This window comes from Mustela nivalis, assembly GCF_964662115.1.
Source record: "Mustela nivalis genome assembly, chromosome: 8".
Lineage (NCBI taxonomy): Eukaryota > Metazoa > Chordata > Mammalia > Carnivora > Mustelidae > Mustela > Mustela nivalis.
Window position 1 is genome coordinate 19,836,526 of NC_139027.1, and position 18,621 is coordinate 19,855,146.

General features: G+C 60.9%; 1 protein-coding gene and 2 long non-coding RNA genes across 5 annotated transcripts in view; 2 read left to right on the forward strand and 1 right to left on the reverse strand.

Moving 5' to 3' along the window:
- Positions 1-18,621, reverse strand: part of OTOF (otoferlin) — a gene marked incomplete at its 5' end in the record, with an annotated part of 90,506 nt that overhangs the window by 1,520 nt on the left and 70,365 nt on the right. Inside the window, 31 exons of one of the 3 annotated variants that reach the window (XM_082744966.1) lie at positions 844-944; positions 1,051-1,229; positions 1,345-1,586; positions 1,733-1,831; positions 3,187-3,275; positions 3,584-3,726; positions 4,447-4,607; positions 5,200-5,370; positions 5,490-5,617; positions 6,133-6,270; positions 6,629-6,763; positions 6,889-7,025; positions 7,917-7,983; positions 9,142-9,273; positions 9,681-9,710; positions 11,155-11,225; positions 11,764-11,926; positions 12,049-12,210; positions 12,703-12,822; positions 13,012-13,173; positions 13,870-14,004; positions 14,358-14,482; positions 14,579-14,768; positions 15,106-15,258; positions 15,538-15,654; positions 15,803-15,893; positions 16,017-16,117; positions 16,742-16,862; positions 16,985-17,165; positions 17,673-17,781; positions 18,225-18,448. In XM_082744966.1, coding sequence (XP_082601092.1) covers positions 844-944; positions 1,051-1,229; positions 1,345-1,586; positions 1,733-1,831; positions 3,187-3,275; positions 3,584-3,726; positions 4,447-4,607; positions 5,200-5,370; positions 5,490-5,617; positions 6,133-6,270; positions 6,629-6,763; positions 6,889-7,025; positions 7,917-7,983; positions 9,142-9,273; positions 9,681-9,710; positions 11,155-11,225; positions 11,764-11,926; positions 12,049-12,210; positions 12,703-12,822; positions 13,012-13,173; positions 13,870-14,004; positions 14,358-14,482; positions 14,579-14,768; positions 15,106-15,258; positions 15,538-15,654; positions 15,803-15,893; positions 16,017-16,117; positions 16,742-16,862; positions 16,985-17,165; positions 17,673-17,781; positions 18,225-18,448 — 4,177 coding nt within the window. Of the gene's footprint in view, positions 1-843; positions 945-1,050; positions 1,230-1,344; positions 1,587-1,732; positions 1,832-3,186; positions 3,276-3,583; positions 3,727-4,446; positions 4,608-5,199; positions 5,371-5,489; positions 5,618-6,132; positions 6,271-6,628; positions 6,764-6,888; positions 7,026-7,916; positions 7,984-9,141; positions 9,274-9,680; positions 9,711-11,154; positions 11,286-11,763; positions 11,927-12,048; positions 12,211-12,702; positions 12,823-13,011; positions 13,174-13,869; positions 14,005-14,357; positions 14,483-14,578; positions 14,769-15,105; positions 15,259-15,537; positions 15,655-15,802; positions 15,894-16,016; positions 16,118-16,741; positions 16,863-16,984; positions 17,166-17,300; positions 17,348-17,672; positions 17,782-18,224; positions 18,449-18,621 lie in introns of those variants that run through there. The other 2 variants (XM_082744965.1, XM_082744967.1) reach the window with 2 other exon arrangements.
- LOC309871828 lies at positions 1,409-5,245 on the forward strand. The gene is made up of 3 exons (XR_014315508.1): positions 1,409-1,480; positions 1,789-1,903; positions 5,160-5,245. It is a non-coding gene; the product is annotated as an uncharacterized lncRNA (long non-coding RNA).
- LOC309871831 lies at positions 5,275-5,818 on the forward strand. Its single transcript, XR_014315511.1, has 2 exons — positions 5,275-5,378; positions 5,677-5,818. It is a non-coding gene; the product is annotated as an uncharacterized lncRNA (long non-coding RNA).

Sequence of the window (18,621 nt, forward strand, 5' to 3'; positions counted from 1 at the left end):
CCAGAACAGCGAGCTGGTCATTTGAAAACTGGGCTGGGTCCTAGCTCTAATCTGTTCAGTGACCTTAGGCAAGTTGTTGGGCCTCTCTGGCCTAATACGCACTCATGGACAGCAGTTGTTTGGGTTCTGAGAGCCTGTGGGATCGTGGGAGACGGCTTGGAAGTTGCCCTGTGTGTGTGTGTCACACGCTGCTGAACTCCACAGCCCAGACCCCAGAGAAAGAAGTGAGGAGTACCAGAGCCAGTAGGATGTCAGGCTCAGGCCCCAGGGCCTTCTCAGCCAAGCAACCGGGCACCAGGTAGAGGAAGAGGGCGAGGAGGGGGAGCAGCAGCGCGAGCTGCAGCAGTTGGAGGCCCAGCCTGCGGTGTGCGTGTCCCAGGTTCAAGAACCTGAAGCGCGGGTCTGGTAGGCTGGAGCCGCAAGAGGGCAGAGGGAGCATGGAGCAAGGGCACAGGGGGCAAAGGCTCAGGCTGTGGCAGGACCTCGTCACCGGGGGGCGCCCCTGAGCTGAGTGTGGGCACTTCTGGGCGCCTCCCCGCCATCAAGGCTGCTGGGGACCCCACACCCCACCGCTGCAACTGCTAGCTTCTGGCCAAAACTAGGAAGAGCATTTTACTCTGCGAAATGGGGCCTTCCCTGGGAGAGGTGCCGCTTTCCTGCAAAGGTAGCCTGTGCTTTGGTTCAGAGGGAGAGGTGGATTGGGGGGGGGCGGGGAAGCAGAAAGGGGGGAGCCCAGAGGTGCATGCTTAGCAGGAGCAAGAAGACAAGGTTCCAGCCCCTCCTTCCTATTCCTGTGGCCCCAAGGACCAGTGTTGGGGGTGGGGGAGCAGGCAGCACACTCACTTGGGTTTCTCTAGGGGGTCAGGTTCATTGCGGGCCAGGCCCACAGGATTCTTCTCTGCCTCCTCGGCTGTCAGCAGATGCAACTCTGCCTCCACCTTGCCCTGCAGAAAGGAACAGAAGGATCCCAGTGCCCAGGAGGGGTGCTGGGCCCTCAGCACCCTAGCCAGGCCCAGCCCTTCCCACTGCCCAAGCCACAGTGGTCCGCACCGTCAGCTCGAACTCGTCATTCTCATTGCGGGCCAGGAGAGGCCACCAGCCTTTGACGCGCTTCTGCTTGAAGATGGAAACCAGGGGCACGTCCACCTCCCCTGTGGCCATCTCCATGGTGCACTGCTTGGCCGTCTTCGCGCCCCGGGGAAACCGGTTCAGGTCCAGCTCGATGGCCCCTACGGCAGCCTCAGAGTCAGCTCTGACGGGCCGGGTTGGGTTGACCCTCCCCAGGGTGGGCTCCCCCCACCTCAGCCTCCCCCTCCCCACCCGCTCCGTTCCCCAGCCCTGCACCCAGGAAGTCATCCGCGGAGAAGTGGTCGGCGTCCCAGATCTGCAGGGTGAGCCTTGCGGGGATCTTGTACTCTGTCTCATCCCAGGAGAACATGGACTCCTTCTTGGAGATGACGATCTTTTCCTCAGCAGCCAGGTAGTCGAAGGGGAACAGGTAGCGCCAGTTGAAGTTGCCCTCGCCAGTGAGGGAGTGATAGTGGACATCCGTGTCCTGCTTGTCCTCCTGCTGGCCCTTCAGCCACCTGTCCGGTGTCATCGGCTTCAGACCTGTGGCTGCCCGCAGGGAGCCCCCTCCCTCTTCTCCTGCCTCCCAGGAAGATGGGCTCACCCAGCCCAGCGTGCCTCCCAACCCACCTCCGCCATCCCAGTCAGGGACCTTCTCACCCACCCCCGCACAAAAATGTCACTGGACTTCTCCCCAGTGAAGAAGTCGTCGTCCTCCAGGACCACCTCGTCTGTGTTCCATACGATGACCCGGAGCTCGTACCTGGGCAGGGGAGAGGCTGGCTTGCAGTCCGGGGCTGCCGGCTGCCCCAGGGTCTTGGATTAGATGGGGCAGGTAACCAAGGGGAGTTCTGGGGACTTGGGGTGAGCATGGGTCTGGGCCAGGTTGGGGTGGAGAGAGCTGATTCAGGGAAGGGGGCGAGGAGGGGGAGTGGAGAGGACAGGGGGATGGTGGGGCCCTGGATGAGGGAGAGAGGGTCACCAGCCAGCATGGCTGCTGTGAAGAGACCTCTAGGAGAAGCCTGTCTGGCCGGCCCGCCAGGGCCGAGAGCACTTTGGTGCACACTCCTGGACGGAGGCTGGCCCAGGGCCAGGAGGGGCAGGGGTCGCTGCTGGGGCTCCTGAGCATGATCCCGGTCTCCAGAGGCCAGAAGACATCCAGTTCTAACACATGTGCATATTGAAGCCCAGCAACTGACAGTGGACACCCATGCAATCTGGTTTCCTTTATGTCCTTGTCCCCAAAGAGGATTTTTTCCCCTTGAAGTAAAATTGTCATTGCAAATTGGTGGTTACATTTCAGCCATTAGGAGAGAGGTTGAGTCACCCCCTCCATGTCACTTGGAGTGTGGCTCTCCCTGGAGTTATGTCATACCTGGACTATAAATCCCGGGTGACACAGTGGGGTGATGTGTCCCCTAGTGGCCGTCCCAGGAACAGCACCCTTGTGACCTCACACCTGGAGGCTATTCCAGGCAGAATTTTAAACAATTAAGAATTTAAATATCGCCATCTTGAAATAAGCATGGGGCCCCTCTGAGTGTGGGGCCTGTGCTACTTCCCCATCCCTGCAGTCGGCCCTGGTTCCAGGCACCCAGGGTGTCAGAACTGGCAGCAACTCCATCCTGCCATTTTACAGATGGCAAAACTGAGGACCAGGCAGGCAATGTGACCTGGCCAGGGTCAAGTGGGAGAGGCAGGCAGTTTGGCCTCCCTCCTGCATATCTCCTCAGCGGGGGTTTTAAATAAAACCTGGCAGAGGTTAGTGACAGCCTGGAGTGGGGACAACACAGAGCAGGCTCAGGGGTGGTGGCCGCTGTGAGGATGGCAATCCACTGGAGGGCGCCAGCGAGTGCACATCGCCTTTCGGACTCTGGGACTGCACCCAGGGGTGTGGCTCTGCCATGGCCAAGAGGGCCCATCCAGGGCCAGCCCCACTGAGGGCTCCAGGGGTTGGGTTGCTCTGTTCCCCCTCCCCCACCAGGCCACAGGGAAAGCACCACTGACGAAGGTGATGTGGGTGATCTGAGCCTGGGGCCCCTCCAGGAGGGAAGACTGTGGAGGGGTGGAGAGGGGTGAGGATGGGAAGGAAGTAGGTGCTGGGCTGCAGAAGCTCACTTCTTGGGCTTCCGGGGGGAGATGTCCAGAGGTGTCCCGGGGGCCGGCATGTCCATGGGGAACATGTCCACCCACAGCTCCAGCCGGCCCTGCGGAGAAGGGGGGAGCGTAGCTGATCTACCCACGGGCTCCCCCACTGCCCAGGAAGGCCAGCTCTCTCCTCTGCCGCCTCCCCACCCCCACCCGCACCCCTCAACCTATGTTCCCTCAGGACCCAGTTCCTCCATTTTTATCCTGAGATCCCATGTTACTCTGGCCCCTGGAGTCACTGTAAGTGGCCACGGTGGGGCCAGATTTTTGGGGATGTGGCGACCAGTATGAGGATTCTACAGACTCCGGTTGGGACTCCCCGATCCTAGATACTAAAGAACCTCAGATCTTGGCCCGCGAGGGTCACCTGCTCGATGCCGGGCTTGTCAGGGTTGAGCAGCGGCCGAGTCTCCACGTGTTCGGGCACCAGACGGCAGCCCACACGGGGGATGTCCTCCCAGTGCCTCAGGGCACACAGCGCCACGTGCTCCTCTGTGGGCTTCCTCTGACCTGTGGGTGCGGGTGGGTCGGCTGCACACATGGCCTCAGCAGAACAAGAGACCTGTGCTGGGCTAGACTCAGGGGCACAGAGAGGCCCCGGAACCATCACCTGGCTATCTTATCTCCTTTTTACTGTTGGGGAAACTGAGGCACAGGGGAAGAACTGGCTTGCCCAAGGTCTCAGCTGCCCCTTAAAGCCTAGGGAGACCTGTGTTCTGGGGTTTGCTCTGGCTGGGAAAGCTGAGCAGAGACTCCTCCTGGGCTGGGAGAGTGGGAAGGGCAGGAATCCACTTCCCGGCCCGGCACCCCGAAGGTGGCCAGCAGTATTTCTTCAGCACACATGGCTCCCATTCTCTGGGAGGTGCCACATGGGCAAAGGAGGGGCTCGGAGTCAGATCTGAGCCCATACCTCACTCTGCTTCTGAAGAGCCATGTGACCTCGGGCAAGTCACTGTAACACTTTGGGTTTTAGTGTCCTCATCTGCAGAATGGGGAGAACCTTCCTACCTGGCAGGAATTCTGAGAGGGAGAGGGAAGACAAGTGGGCAGGTGCTGTGCAGGATGGGAGGGCAGAGGCTGGGCAGACAGGAGTGGGACTCCAGGCTGACAGACAGAGGGTCTAAGGAGACCCCAGTCTAGGCTTCAAGGTCCTGCCACAGGGAAGTGTGGGTTCCTCTTGGCCTCTGACTGCCCTCCCCCCACCCGGGGCTGTGTCCAGAGCCCCGTTACCATTCTCGTCCTCGATCTCGGAGGGCCCAGTGAAGACACGGTTGGACACCTTCACTCTCCCGGGGGGCCCAAAGTGGGGGCCGTCCACTTTGCTCTCCTTGCAGAGGCGGGTCAGGATCTGGCTGGGCTTCATGGGGTCCCGCCAGATATTGTAGCCGTGTCTGTGGGAGGGGACACACGGGCTTCGTGGGGGCTCAGGGTGTGGCTGGGCCCATCCCCAGGTGGTAATGGGCTCCAGCCAGTTCTTTTAAGGCGGCTGCTGCCCCTTGTCAGCAAGCGGGTCCCACCTGAGACACCAGGTCTCCTGGAGGCTGATGTCTCTGACTCCAGGCTCCCTGGTGTCCCAAGGATGGGCTTTTAGCCTCCCCCAGGGTAGGCCAACCCATTCCCCAACTGTGCCCTCTCCTCTGGTACTTCGAAGACTCCCATGAGGACCCTGATAACCAGAGAACTGAGGGATGTGACCAGAGTCACGCAGCCTGTCAGCGACAGAGGCTAACCAGTCCCCAGTGGACTCTGTGGGGCAATGCCTCCTCTCCTCCCAGCCCGGGGTTCTCTCCTTGCCCTGCCTCCTCTGTCCTGGAATCCTCTGGCTCTCCCCTTGTTTTAGAATCTGTGGTCTGCCCAGAGCCTATAGGGAAGCCGCCCTGGCCCGGGACAGAAACCATTCTAGAGCCACCTTCCCAAATCACAATCTCTGATCTTGTCTTCAGGGTCAAGGCCAGCACGAGTGCCCAGCCCCGCCCCACGCACATGGAGTAGGTCTGGGCGATGCCGCAGGTAGCGCGGTGCTTGCTGTAGAAGCGGTTCTCCAGGTCGATCTTGGTTTCGCCAATGAGGTCGTCGGTGCCTACCAGATCCCAATCGTACACGGCCACCGTCAGCATGGATTCCATGGGGAAGGAGGCCTCGATGTCGAAGGACCTGGCAGGGTGGGGGTTTGGAAGAGCTGGAGGTCAGGGGTGGGGTAGGGTGGGTGGGGGTGGGCCTGAGGAAGCTGGGGTGAGGTGGGGGGGGGGCATGTGGGACACAAGGAGCCTTACTTTCCAAAGACAGGGTTGAGCTGCTTGGAGATATAGTTCTCCTTGTCCCGGATGTCTGTCTTGCCCAGCCGGATGGCGATGTAGGGGTCAGCTTTGCCATTGATGTCTGCGGGGTGCAGGTCCGTGGCCTGGGATGGGGGAGGGGTGTTCCTGAGCAGCCTCCCCACACCCCCTGCTCCTCCTCCAGTGCCTCACCCCCTCCCTGATGGTCCCATGATGGCAAAGGGTGGGAGCCCTGGACCAGAGACAGGAGCCTGGCCGTGTGACCCTGGGCAAGTCACTGTCTGTCTCAGGTCTTGGCTTCCTGCTCCATAAAAGGTGGGAACTAAGGTCGCCTGGATGGCTCAGTCTGTTAAGCGTCTCCCCTTGGCTCAGGTCATGATCCCAGGGTGCAGGGATGGAGCCCCGTGTCCTGCTCTCTGCTCAGCGGGGATTCAGCTTCTCCCTCTCTCTCTGCCCCCACCCCCACTCATTCTCTCTCTCTCAAATAAATAAAATCCTAAAAAAAGGAAAAAGGTGGCAACTAGACCAGGTGACCTTCCTGGTGTCTCCCAGCTGGGGCGGCCGCTTAGCAGCTGCTCACGTTCCCCCTGGGCAGAGGGACTTGGGAGACAATGGGGAGAGGATCTGAGGGGAGTCTTACCCTGACCACATAGACTCGGACCAGCACGTTGATGGGGTCATTGCTGGGGATGCCCTGGAACATGCCGTAGGTGGGGTCGTAGCCGGCTTCCCGGGACACGTCCTCCGGGAGTGGCACTTTGTACACGCACAGGGAGCCCTGGGGTAAGGCAGGGGCGTCAGGGTGCAGTTCCCACAGGCACAGGGTGGCATTCAAAACTGCAGTAGGGTCTGCACCCTACTGCTCTGGGTCTTAACCCTTTAGCTGCTGGATCAGACGGAAGTTCGGGGTTCTGGAGGGAGCGCCCAGGGCAATGTTGAGGGTGGGCAGCTAGTAGCAGATGCTCTTTTTTTTTTTTTAATCAGCATAGAAATACTTTCATACTTTGACCGTCAGTGTAGCTGAGAGTTCCACCTGATGGTCAGCCCTGGGCTCGGGGTTTGGGGAGTGGATAAGAGCTGGCCGGGGAGGGGGTTGGCTCAGGGTTCAGGGCCCGGGCACATGTCCTTCGCCTGACCTTGAACCGGCCCACGATGCGCTCCTCCTCAGTGGAGCCATCCTCGTCGTCTCCCGTCTTGCCCCGCAGCAGGTTGAAGGTATGCAGCCAGTCCTCAAAGTTGTCGAACTCGGACTCCAGTTCCTTGGGGTACACCTGAGCCGGGCCGGGCCGCCGGGGGGACAAGGCGTGACCACATGGCCTCTGGCTTGCCCCATCTGCCACGTCCTGCCCCAGGCAGGATCCCACGCCCCTTCCTGGGTCTGCTCCCCGAGCCTCACCTTGAGCTCATCAATCTTGGGTTTCTTCTTCTCAGGGGCCTCCGAGCCCTGGCCGGCGCCGGGGTTCTGGGTTCTCTTTTTCTTCTCTTCTTTTACTGCCTTTGCCTTCTCCTTGCCCTTCATCGGCCCCTTCAGGCCTGGTCAGAACCAGAAAAGGAGGCCCTGGTCAGTTTGGGGCAGAATTGACAGAGCAGGAGGTTCTAGGTGAGAGACCCAGACCCGCTGCTGATTTACTTTGCTGATTTATTTGACTTCTCAGGGGTCTGTGTACTCATCTGTAAAGTGCAGACCAGGCCTCCTGCCACACCTGCCTCACACGGGTGCAGGGCACCCAGAAAGCCATGCTGGGACCTTGTACAGACTGCTGTCAGGTCCTCCAGCAGAGGACAGCAGGGAAGAAGCATGCGTCTTGAGTCAGGAGACCTGAGTGGCGCAGCAAGGGGCCAGCTCACTCTCTTCTCTCGCCCCAAGCTACCTGTTTGTCCCATTAAGAGGACGGATCTCTATCAGCATTTCCCAAACTTCATTCAGGGGAACATCAGCTGTAGATGTTGGTGGAATGTTTTAGAAGAAAGGATACATTATGGTCAGATACGCTGGGGAAATATTTTATATTGTATCTTCCACTTAAAGACTATAATATCTGTATATTAAAGGCACTGGGAAGTCCTGTGCCAAAAGACCTGTTTAATCCATTTAACCAAAGAATGCTCTTTTCCCTCTGGAATACCCATTAACAGTGTTCCATGGAAAGGTCTGGAAAATGCTGGAGCTCTGAGCTCCCTTCCAGCTCTGATGTCCTGTGGCTCTAAGTGTCTGCTCAGCACGGTGGCTGCTGAACGGGTTTGAGCACAGGCCACCCTAGATGAAGGCCTAAGCCTGCTCCTGGTGCCCAGGCTGGTGGCTTGTGGCTGCTGCAGCTGTGTGGGCCTCTGGGAGGGGAAAGAGAAGCCACTGGTGTGGCAGGTGGGGGAGCCGGCCCTTGGGGGAACAGGATGGGAGGGAGAGACCCACCGTCCCAGGCTCACCCTCAGTGTTGTCTACCTCCTCCTTCTCCTCCAAGTCAATGCCTGAGGCCTCTTGCTGTCGAAGTTGCTGCCGAAAGAAAGAGGAGGGAAGGTGGGCTCCCTTGCAGCTAAGTGTGGCTACGGGGACTAGATTCCAGACAACGTGAATGGAAGGGATATGTGCAAACTCTGGGTTGGGCCCTTAAGAGGAAAGGAGTGTGCTTCCTCTTCTTCTCTTTACCTCTTCCTGTGCTCTGGTATTAGGACCCGAGGGTGAGCCGTCTCTAACCACACAGACACAGGGGTTTGCACTTGGTGCCGTCATGTCCCCCTACTAGCCTAACACCACTCTCAGAGACATTATGGGAGAAAGAAAGAAGCTTCTGTCTTCTTCACACCAATCTAACTCGCTACAGCAGCTTAGCCGACTAACCTAACAGTGGACAGTCAACCCCACACACAGCCGGGGTCACAGAAACAGCCCGGGGAGGGAGGGTGGCTGGATCAGCTCAGGTCCTACCAAGGAAGCACACACCACAGGCACACGCCCCTCCTGGTTGGTTGGTCAGTCAGGGAAGGCCCTGAGCTGGGTAGGCAGGGTGGACAGAGACAAAGGAGGAAGAGGAGAGATGCACTTTCTGGACCGTGCAAGCAGCCTTGGCAGGCGGAAGCTGTGTGCACACAGTGGGGAAAGAACATTCCACAGCCACAGGGACAGAGATGTGGAGAGCAAAGCAGTATGAACAGATGCAAGTCCTAACGGATGCAAATCATCGCTCCCTTTTGGCCTCTGAACATGTTTCTCCTCTTCCTCAAAGGTCACCTTCCCTGTGAAGCCTCCTTTGACTCCCCCACTGATCTGCCTTTGTCATCACCCTGTCCTATATCAGCCCACATGTCCATGAGGGCTCCTTAGGCCAGGTATGGGCTTTGGCTCCCACACTACCTAGGATGGTATCTGACTCATCATAAATACTGAGGAGATGTTTGTGGTATAAATGAGTGAAGACAAGGGAAAACCTAGCCAGGGAAGGTAGGCCGACCGCCATCTTGGAAAAGGCGGGTCCTGCGCTAGTATGTCAAGGGTGTGAGACAAGTCTGTTCCAAGATCAGGTTAATGCAGTGTGAGAACTGGCTCTGGTGGGGGGCGGGTAAGAAGCTGGCTAGGAGGGGATGATGTGGACTTGGGGTCAGCTCCCGTAGCCCTGTTCTTCCTTGGCTCCCCAGCCCAGGCCTGAGGCCTTACCTCCTTCATGGTATCAATGGAGGCAAAGTATTTGGACCACCAGTCCAGCATGCTCTCGTCCGGCTCCTCCTCCTCTGGCTCTTCTGAGCTGCCCTTTTTCTTCTTTTTCTTCTTCTCCTTCTCCTCGTCAGCCTGGAAGTTTGGCCGTGTCCAGAGTCCTGCCTACAGCCCTGCTCCCTGGCCATTCTCTGAGCCCCAGATCATCCCCCATCCCTTCTATTTACTTCTGGGAAGCCCTAGACTCTGTGAGGCTCCTGGGGGCCACCACCGTCAAAGGGGCTGGGCTTGGAGGAGGATGCCAGGGCTCAGAGGAGGATCATGACTTTGCAATTCTAGCCGCTGGCCAAGGCACTCCTGGCACTCGGGGGTTTTCCTGCCTGAATAGTTCTTTCACTCTGCCTCTGTGGAGGGGTGTGCTGACCCCAAGCGTCCAGGGGCTGGGGAGTGGCTCAGTCCCAGATGTGGGGCCCCTTGGCCTGATGCCCTATGCCACTGTAGGGTTCTATCTCCTCAGAGCCCCCAGACGGCCCCACACTCACCACATCCACCTTGATGACAGCATCCGAAGTCTGCAGAAGGGAACCAAGGAGATGGGGACAGAATTAGCCATCAGGGGCCTGAGTGACAGGCAGGTGCCCCGTCACAGTGAGCCCTCATCAGCTGAGAGGGGGCTCACTGTGTGAGCCCCTGTGCTCTGTGGGCTCAGCCCTGAAAGGGGCATGCTGTCTGCTGAGCCTGCGAAAGGCCTGCTTCACAGACGTTTCGACCCAAACGTTTGAAGGTGCTGGTCCTCCGCCCTGGCTGCGTGTTGGGCTCACAGGGACCTCACTCAAACCATCCATGCCAGGTCTCTGCTGAGTCCAAAGGTGCGGATGGGGCACTTGCATGGTTGTGACTCCCCAGATGTCTCCTATGGGTAATCGGGTTTGGACAGGGAGGTTGGCCTGTATGCAGTGGGAGTTTGGTCCTGTTGGCTAGACAAGGTCAACTCCAGCTCTCCGCCCCCCACTCACCCGGGCCCAGAGCCTTACAAATACAGCAGATGCGCATACAGTTGCACAGCTGTGAAAACACCTCACCAGAGCCCAGGGCCTGGGTGGTGATGGGGAAGCTCAGGTTCATGCTGGCCTCCATGTCACTGATGATCTGAAATGAGGGGGCTCTCTCCCGGCCCCAGAAGGAGCCCTGAGGGAGGAGTTCGGGAGGATGGGAGCTGAGAGGGCAGGGGATCTTCAGGCATAGCCCTGGAGCAGAAAGCTTTCCGGGCAGTGCCCCCCCTCCCCTGAGAACCGTCCCCACTGCTAACTCAGCCGGCTGCCTGGGACCCTCTGGCGTGCAGGACTTGTAGGCCCAGGGTAGGTCAATCAGAGCAAGCTCAGACCTCAGAAGCGAGGAGGTGCCCTGGGCTGCGTGAAGGACTGAGGTCAAGAACGGAGTGGAGAGGATGTGGTCAGGAGGAAGCCCACGTCTGGCCTCCCAGGGCCTCCTTCCCACCTGCCCCTGAAGACACCCTCTCTGCATCGAAACCCCAGATGACAGGGTTCTCTCTGGCAGACAAATGGCCCCAGTCCCCCTAACTGAGAGGAATAAGGAGCTTCCACCTGGAAATCCTTGCCCAGCTTGGGCCTAGGGAGGGTGGTTTGTGAATGGCCAGGATGGAAAACCAGGGAGCTCTGGAAGGGACACTGGTGTTCATGCAAAGAACCTATTGTCTATGGGGGTGTTTGTTGGAGAAAAACAATCCCAGGCTATTCCCTCAGGCGGTTACTGTCTCTCTGTCTCTCATCCATGCACACCCCGCGCCCGTCACGGGCACTCGCTCATGCACACTGCGGCCCACGCGGAGTGGACGGTCTTGCTCTCCAGGACGGAGTGAGGATGGACTGCTGGCACACGTAGCCAAGGTTAGCCCTTGACCATGAGTGCCATGGCTGTGCACCCAAGGAGGCCGCCCTGCTCCTGAGAAGCATCTCCCGGGCCCGGCTAGCGTGGGACTGACCCCGCGCGCCTTACCGCGTCCAGCTTCACCATAGTCTCCAGCTTCTTGACGGGCACCTCTGGCTCCATGTTCACCACGACCTCCCCTGTGGGGTGAGAGGAGGGGCCCCCGTTGCACAGCACATGGCCGTCCCGGAGGAGCCTGGCTGGACAGAGAGATGACCAGACAGGCAGACAGACAGGGAGGAACAGGGATGACAGGGAGAGTCAGAGGCAGCTGGAAGGCAGAGGGGTCTGAGGCCGATTCTGGAGCATTCTGAGGCTAGAGGTAGGAACAGGGCAGTTGAGAGAGAAAAGACAGGCCTAAGGAGAGGGGGAACGTGAGCCAGAGAGAAGGGTGAGCTGCTGTGGGGGGAAACAGCGGAGGCTGGAAGGGAGGCTGGGGTCTCATCCATAAACCAGCAGAGGAAGCCTCCTTCCCTTAGGCCCTTGAAGAGCATGTGTGGCTCTGGCCTTCTCTGGCTCTCAAGTGATGGGCAGCCAAAGGTAGCCTGGCCCCCAGAGGGGGCTGCACCCTCGCACCCACTGCCCACTGGGGGATATCTGGCATAGCCTGGAGGGTGCACAGAAGCTCTTCCCTAGGACCGAGTGGAGCCAGGCCTGGGCCCTGGGACGCGGCCGTACCCGTGGTGTTCCAGCTGGGGGCCGAGCGGTCTGGGGGTCTGTAGATGAAGCGCCGGAGAGAGCTGACGGCGTGAGAGCCCACCAGGGTATAGCGGCCGAAGGCCCGGCAGTCCACCACCCGGATGTTCAGGGGCGGGTGCAGCAGCTCGTTCTCTGGGAGGTCCTGGGGCGGGGTTGAGCAAGAGCAGCCTGGGCTTAGCCGGGGTGGGGGGGCTAGAGCGGCTGCCCCCAGCCACACAGGCCACACCCCGCTCGGCCCGGCTCTGCCCTGGGGCTTGCACCTACCACTTCAAACCACTTGACGAGGGTGTTGAAGTTGGGGTTCTTCTTGTAATTGTGGATCAGGGATGACTGCACCCCCTTCCCTGCGCACTCGATGTCAACCCGTGGCCGGTCCACCTGGGCCAGGTTCACCCGCTTCAGGTCTCGCAGACCCCAGAAGAGCACCTGGGTGGGTGGATAGGGGAGCCCCGCGGTCAGTGGGGCCGGCGGAGGGTGGGCTGGGCCACCTGAGGAGGAGCTAGGCTGGGGGGTGGGGAGGAGGGGGGCAGCAAGTCAGGAGGGGCAGGGCCGGGAGAGCTGATGAGAGGCCAGCATCCGCAAGGGACTCTGGGGTGTGGGTGGGCGTGGGGGCACAGACGGGAGGGCAGGGGGAGGTCCTGGAATGACGCAGTGTGGCTCAGTGAGGACCCGGAAAGCGTCTGGCTCGGCCACTGGCTCAGGGTGTGACTTTGGATGAGTCACTTCCCTTCCGAGGCCCCCAGTCTCCTTGTCTGAAAAATGAGGAGTGGCCTGAGGTTGCCAAAGCCGTCTGGGTACCCGCAGTGTGAAGTGTGCACGTGAGCCTTGACGGGAAGACAGTGAAAGGGGCAAGGAAGCCACCACGGCACGGCCTGTCCGGGGCAGGGCCCGGAGGACACCCACGGAGCCCTCACGAACCTCGATTCGGTATTTGCTGAGCACAGGCCGGATGCCCACGGGCACAGGCATGATGGGACCGCGGTCCATGTCCATGGGGCCATTGATGGGTGGCAGGTCCGCCTTCCCCGCTGGCCCAATCTGGGGAACGGGAGCCAGAATGTCACGCTCTCCTTTCCCGTGGGTTAGTTGTCAGGTGCTATGGGGAGACAGGGAAGGCCGAGGCCCCAGGCCCCCAAGAACCACGTCCCAGCTGGGGTCAAACTGGCCTCCCAGCAGGACGGGGAGGACAGCAGCCTCCGACCCCCGGCCCCGGCCCTGTAGCCCCACCTGCAGCAGCTCGAAGGCAGCCAGCAGGTCTCCGGCCGTGGCGTTGCCACGGTAGATCTGGTAGTACTCGAGCTGTGGTGGGAAGCGGGGTGGGCAGTACCCCTCGTCCGCCATCTTCACCAGGGGCTTGGCGAAGGTCCGGCCCATGAAGTCGGCTTTGCCCTGGTATGATGAATAACCAAGGTGGCCCCCCAGCCCTTGAGTTCACCGGGCGTGTTCACACCTGGGGTCTCCTTCAGTCCTCAACATAGCCCCTGGAGCTAAGGGGCAGGTGTGATCCCTCCATTTTGCGGTTGGGGAAAACTGAAGCTTGGGGCCTGCCACAGACTTGCTCAGGCCTGCAGCAAATGTAGGTGTAGGACTCGGGGCTAGCCGTGAGATCTTCCAGAGTCCAGAGTGCTCAGGGTATCTGGGTAGCTGGAGGGGTGGGTCCCCAGCGCTGCAGGGGGTCACCTCCATCCTTCCCTTCTCCAGCCCAGAGCTCCCATGGAGAGCTGTGAGGCTGCCACGGACTGTGGGAGGTGTGGGCATGGGGCTGATGGGCCCAGGGGTGTGGGGAGGCTGATAACAGCAGGAAGTGACAGCCTATGTCCCGATGACTCTGGGCCTGAGCTGGGTCGGCCTGTGGCAGGAAGGGGAGGGGGACACTTGGCCCAGCTCCTTCCAGAGATGCCAGAGGCTCCTGGCATTGGGAAGGGGACAGGCTGCAGTGACAGGGCAGGAGACATCTGGGTCTGCTGGAGGGGCTGGTCAGCAGTCCCCCACTCCCAGCTTCCCCGCTGGCACCCTGGCTGAGGAGCTAGGGGGCTGGGCGGGGGGAGGTGTGGAGTGCTCCGTGATGCCCAAGTCCGCCCATACCATGGTGTCCTGGTCATAGATCTCGATGACAATGATGGGGGGGTCATCCCTCAACTCCTGGGCTTCACCGTACAGCTCCAGGTTGTCGAACACCAGCATCTGGTCCCAGGTGGGGCACAGGGTCTCATTCAGGACCTGCAGCGTGGGGTGGGGGTGGGGGTGTGTGGGCAGGTACATGAGCAGGAGTCACCCCAAGTCACAGAGGCTTCCGGAAACTCCAGAGACAAGAGTGTCATGCCTCCTGGTTCTTCTCAAAAGCTTCAAATGAAGGCGGACGTGAGGTTGCTCCCGGGCCCCCCACACCCAACTGTCTCCCCTTTCTCCTGTGTTGAAACTAACCACAGTTAAAACCTTTACCAGGGTGGCGGGGGCCCGTAGCTATCCGCATGGCTGTCCCCTAAGGATGTGGGTTGCTGGCCAATCTGTTTTCTGGTTCCCCCACACTCAGGGGCCTTCCAGGACTCCTCCCTCCTCCTGTGGGCCCTCACCTCCGTGCACTGACTCTGGTTGATGAAGAAGACGCGGGCAAAGGGGTCCGAGAGGCCGCTGCTGTCAGCGGCAAAGAGGCTGCGAGCTTGGTACATGTGCACTCGGAGCTGGAAGGCCTGCTTCTCTGTGGGGAGAGCAGGCTGAGGCTCCCCGTACCCGGAAGCCCCTCCAGCACCCTCCTGGAGTGAGGGCTGACAGCCAGCCGCGTCCCCTCACTCACTGGTGTAGACCAGGCTGATGGGTGGAAAGGAGTGCAGGCCCAGGCCCTGGGTGGCCTTGACCTCCTCGAAGCCGCAGGGCAGGCCGCTCAGGAAGTCTCTGCGCTGCTTGCTGAGGCCTAGCCACAGGTAGAGCTCCAACTTGGCCTGTACTGTCCAGCCCGCTGAGCCGAAGCCCCGCTTGCCAGGCAGCTGCGGGTGGCGGTGCATCAGCCCATGGGGAAAGGAAGGGGCAAGGGCCTGGGCCGGCCTGCCTGCCCCTGCCCCTCCACAGCCATCCCACTGGGCTGGGGTGCGGGGCGAGGGAAGAGAGCCGAGGGGGAATTGGCCGATCCAAGCCATCTGGCCCCCTTCCCCCTCTTCCTATTCTCTCCCCCCACCCCTTCTCTGAGCACCTGCTACTTGAGGGCTCCACCCCTTCAGGCCGGGAGGTGGAGCCTTTGGAAGAAGCCAGATGCAAACCCCGGCCCCCAGCCCCGCCCCACCCCACCCCACCGCACCCCCAATTCTCGTTCCAGTTTTCTGGCACCTTGAGGAAGAGCGTCTTGACCTTGGCGCAGTCCTTGCCCAGCTCCTCCTCGACCATGGAGAAGAGCAGGTCCTTGGAGGGCACCCGGGCGTAGGCCACGCGCTTGTTGTTGCTCAACATCCAGATGAAGACATCGGGGATGCTGTGCTGCGGCTGGGGCCAGGAGGGGCGGGGCCGCTCAGCGAGGGCGTGGCCAGGGCCAGCGCTGCCCCACTGACCCTCAGAGCCTCTGCTGGGGGCGGGCAGGCCTGGGCCTGCTGAGGGAAGGGCCCCAGGGCTGTGTCTTCCTTCAACTCCCACAAGACAGGAGGAAGGGTTCATTGGTCTCTGTCCCCCAAGGTCTGTCAGAGGGGGAGGCGTGCAGGGGGGAGCCTCTAGCTGGTGCTAGGGCAAGCCCCTCCCCACGCCAGTCACTCGGGTCTGGGGGCACACCTCGTCTGCCAGGAAGCGCAGCTTCTGCAGGAAATTCTGACAGAGCCTCAGCTTGTCCCGCACCGTGTGTCTCTTCACCTGTGCCCGCAGGGTCTTGGCCTGCTGTCCCATGCTCTCCTGCAGGGGGTCGGGGTGCGTGGGAGAGGGGCTGAGGCAGTGCCGCCCAACTGAGGGGGCTGGCCTGATGGCTGTGATCTCAGAGACAGATGTCCCCCCACCTCGGGCACCCTCCCCTGAAGCCCTGTGTGGTCCAGCATGTCCTCACCAGCTCCCGCATGCAGGACTTGAGGCGTTCGCGGTCCAGCCTGGTGCGGGAGGCGTGGCCCTGGTCTTTGTCAGCAAGGGACAGGAAGCGGCTGGGGAACCAGGGGAGCAGCGCTCAGCTCAGCGGAGCCCACCCCTGGAGCAGACCTGCACACACCTCCTTCCTGGCCCAGCCCCCTGCTTCCAGCCCCTCTCGCCCCACCCCTTCTTCTCACTAGCAGCCACAGCTGAGCTCCTCCAGGACGCCCCGCAGACGGCGCTCGGGGTAGGACTTCTCTGTCTTGATCATCTCCTGCACATCGTTTAGGCCTTCTTCCTGTGGGCCAGGAGGGAGGGTGCATGCTGAGCCCCAGACCCCAACCCCAGCTTCCCCAATGTCTCCCGCCATTCATCAGGGGAACAAAGGGCCAGAGACCTGGGACCCCTCACTAGAGCCAGCCCCCCTCTTCCCAGGTCCTGCCACCATATAGAAACCATGAATTCTCCAGGTTTTGTTTCTTCCAGAAGGAAGAAGCCACCTCTGGGCTGTGGGTCTGTGGTCCCAGTGGACTCGCTGGGACTGGGCAGAAGTCAAGGCTGGATGGGCGTGGGGTGCAATGCCGGCCAGAGACAGAGGGGATGGCCAGCCTCCTCCAGAGAACACCAGGACAGAATGGGCCAGGATTCCCAGACTCCACTTCAGGTAGCCCTAACCCCCACCCCCCACCCCACTCCTGGGACATGGGAGCAGGGACAGGACCAGAGGTCGTGCTGGGGCTATTCCTGCAGTCCTCACCCCCGGCCCCCTACCCCCCCCCCCCCCACGGCAAGCTGCTGGGCAGACTGTCTAGTGTGTTGCAAGGGAAGCTTCCAAGCTGGTCAAGGCCCTCAGAAGCTCGCCCCACCCCCCCGCCCCCTGCTTTCCCCTCCTCCTCTCCTCCCCCCACCGCCCGGCTCTGACCAGCTTGTCGGCGATGTGGTCCATGATGTTGGCGTTGTAGAGGCGGCGGCGCTGGTCCGGCCACCAGCTCCTGATGTAGATGCAGGGCTTGCGGTCCAGGTAGGGCAGATGGAAGTAGTTCCTGGGGGTAGGGAGGAGGTGGGAGGTTGAGAACTGGGGTGCGGGGAGGTGGGGAGGCCAGCCCATGTGAGGATGCAGGGCAGCAGGCAAGACCACTCAGGACCCTCCTTCCACCTGGCTCACCTGTCGGTGACCTGGGGCCGCATAGGTGGGGTAGAGGACACGGAGGCCAGGTCCCCACCCTCGTCAGCTTCATCGTCACTTGAGTTCTGGATCAGATCAACTTCTTCCTCGTCCCCAGGCTCCTTCCGAGGCTGAGGCCGCTGGGGCCGTGACAGGCCATCAACTTCGTTCCCATAGTTACCTGGAGGCAGAACGGGGCATTCGAGGGCCTAGAATCCTTTCCCTCCAGGTGTCCGCCCTCTGATCCGGGTGCTGCTTTGGGTTTGCAGGAGGGGAGGGGGGCACAGGGAGTGGGGAAGCTGCCTGGATTCTGTACCAGCTTGGACACAAGAGAACACTAGCCAGAGGAAGGAGCTCACAGCCTCCACCCTGGGCAAACCTCGCTAGGAGTCCTGATGACCACCGAGCTCAAAGTCCAGCCTAGGACACTGCCTGGATTCCTACTCTCTCCCCTTTTGCCTCTGCAGGGAGGCATGTCCCAGACACAGCTTAGCCCTGTAGGACCTTAGTGTGCACTAAGGAACTGCTGTGGGCGTGTGTGCACGCTCGTGCGAACACTGTGTACTATGTGGGTGCCTGAGCACACGCAAAGGAAAGTGGTCAAAGTTTCCCTCCCTCCAGGCTCGTGGTACGTTTACCACCCAGCAGCCCCCAGGCCTGAAGACCCCACTGTGAGCCCAGCACTCACCTATGGTGACCTCAAAGGTGATTGGCTTGTCTCCATTTTTCCGGTCGATCATTGAGGCCTCTAGGAAGGCTCCAAATAGAAAGAATTCTTCTGTTTTCCCTGTGCAGCTCTGTGGGGAAGGTGGTTCAAACCATCCTCAAACCTCAGCAGAAATGTTGGACCTGGGGCCAGGCCTCCTCCTATGATCTTATAGACAGGCCCTTTGGGTCACTGGGGTGGACCCCCACCCTGCTGTGCAGTCAAGCAGCCCAGACCCTGAAGGCCTAAATCCTTTTGCCCTCCAGCCTGGGTATCCCCGGACAGGGACAACCATGGCCAGGAAGAGGGCAGAGAGGAGGCTCCCCCTTGGGACCTCCAGGCGGAGTATAGGCACAGGCAGTGTGGGGGGGCAGGTCCCCACGAGGGACAGAGTGTGGGCCCCTGCTTCTTGGGGAAGGAGGCTTCATCACAGGGTCTGGCCCTCTGAGCAGACAGGGCACCACGAGGCAGAGCGCAGTCCCAGGCTGCCCGAGCTGGGGGCTCTGGAGGACAGCCCAGTCCCCGGGTCCTCACCTCCGAGACAGGCGTGGCCTGTTCCACCTGCACCTCGGTGGAGCTGGTGAGCTCGGGGTTGGAGGTGTCCAGGATCTCCACGGCCAGGCCCAGCATGAGGCGGGCGCGGAACGACACGCCCTCACCCAGGCCCTCGTTCAGGTCCTGGTGCTCGTCCAGCAGCGTGTAGTTGCGTGTAGAACCGTACATGTTCACCCAGGCTGGGCCCAGCGTGGGCAGGAAGCCTGTGGGCCACGGGGAGAGGACAAGGGGCTCATGGGAGTGGTGGAACCTCTTTGGGGAACTCCCGGTGGCTGAGCCGAGAACCCCATGCCTTGCTCAGCGAGACACTGGAAGTGGGAGAAAGCCTGTGAGCCAGCGTGTGGCCGATGGGGGGGCCTTAGGGCCGCACCCATCT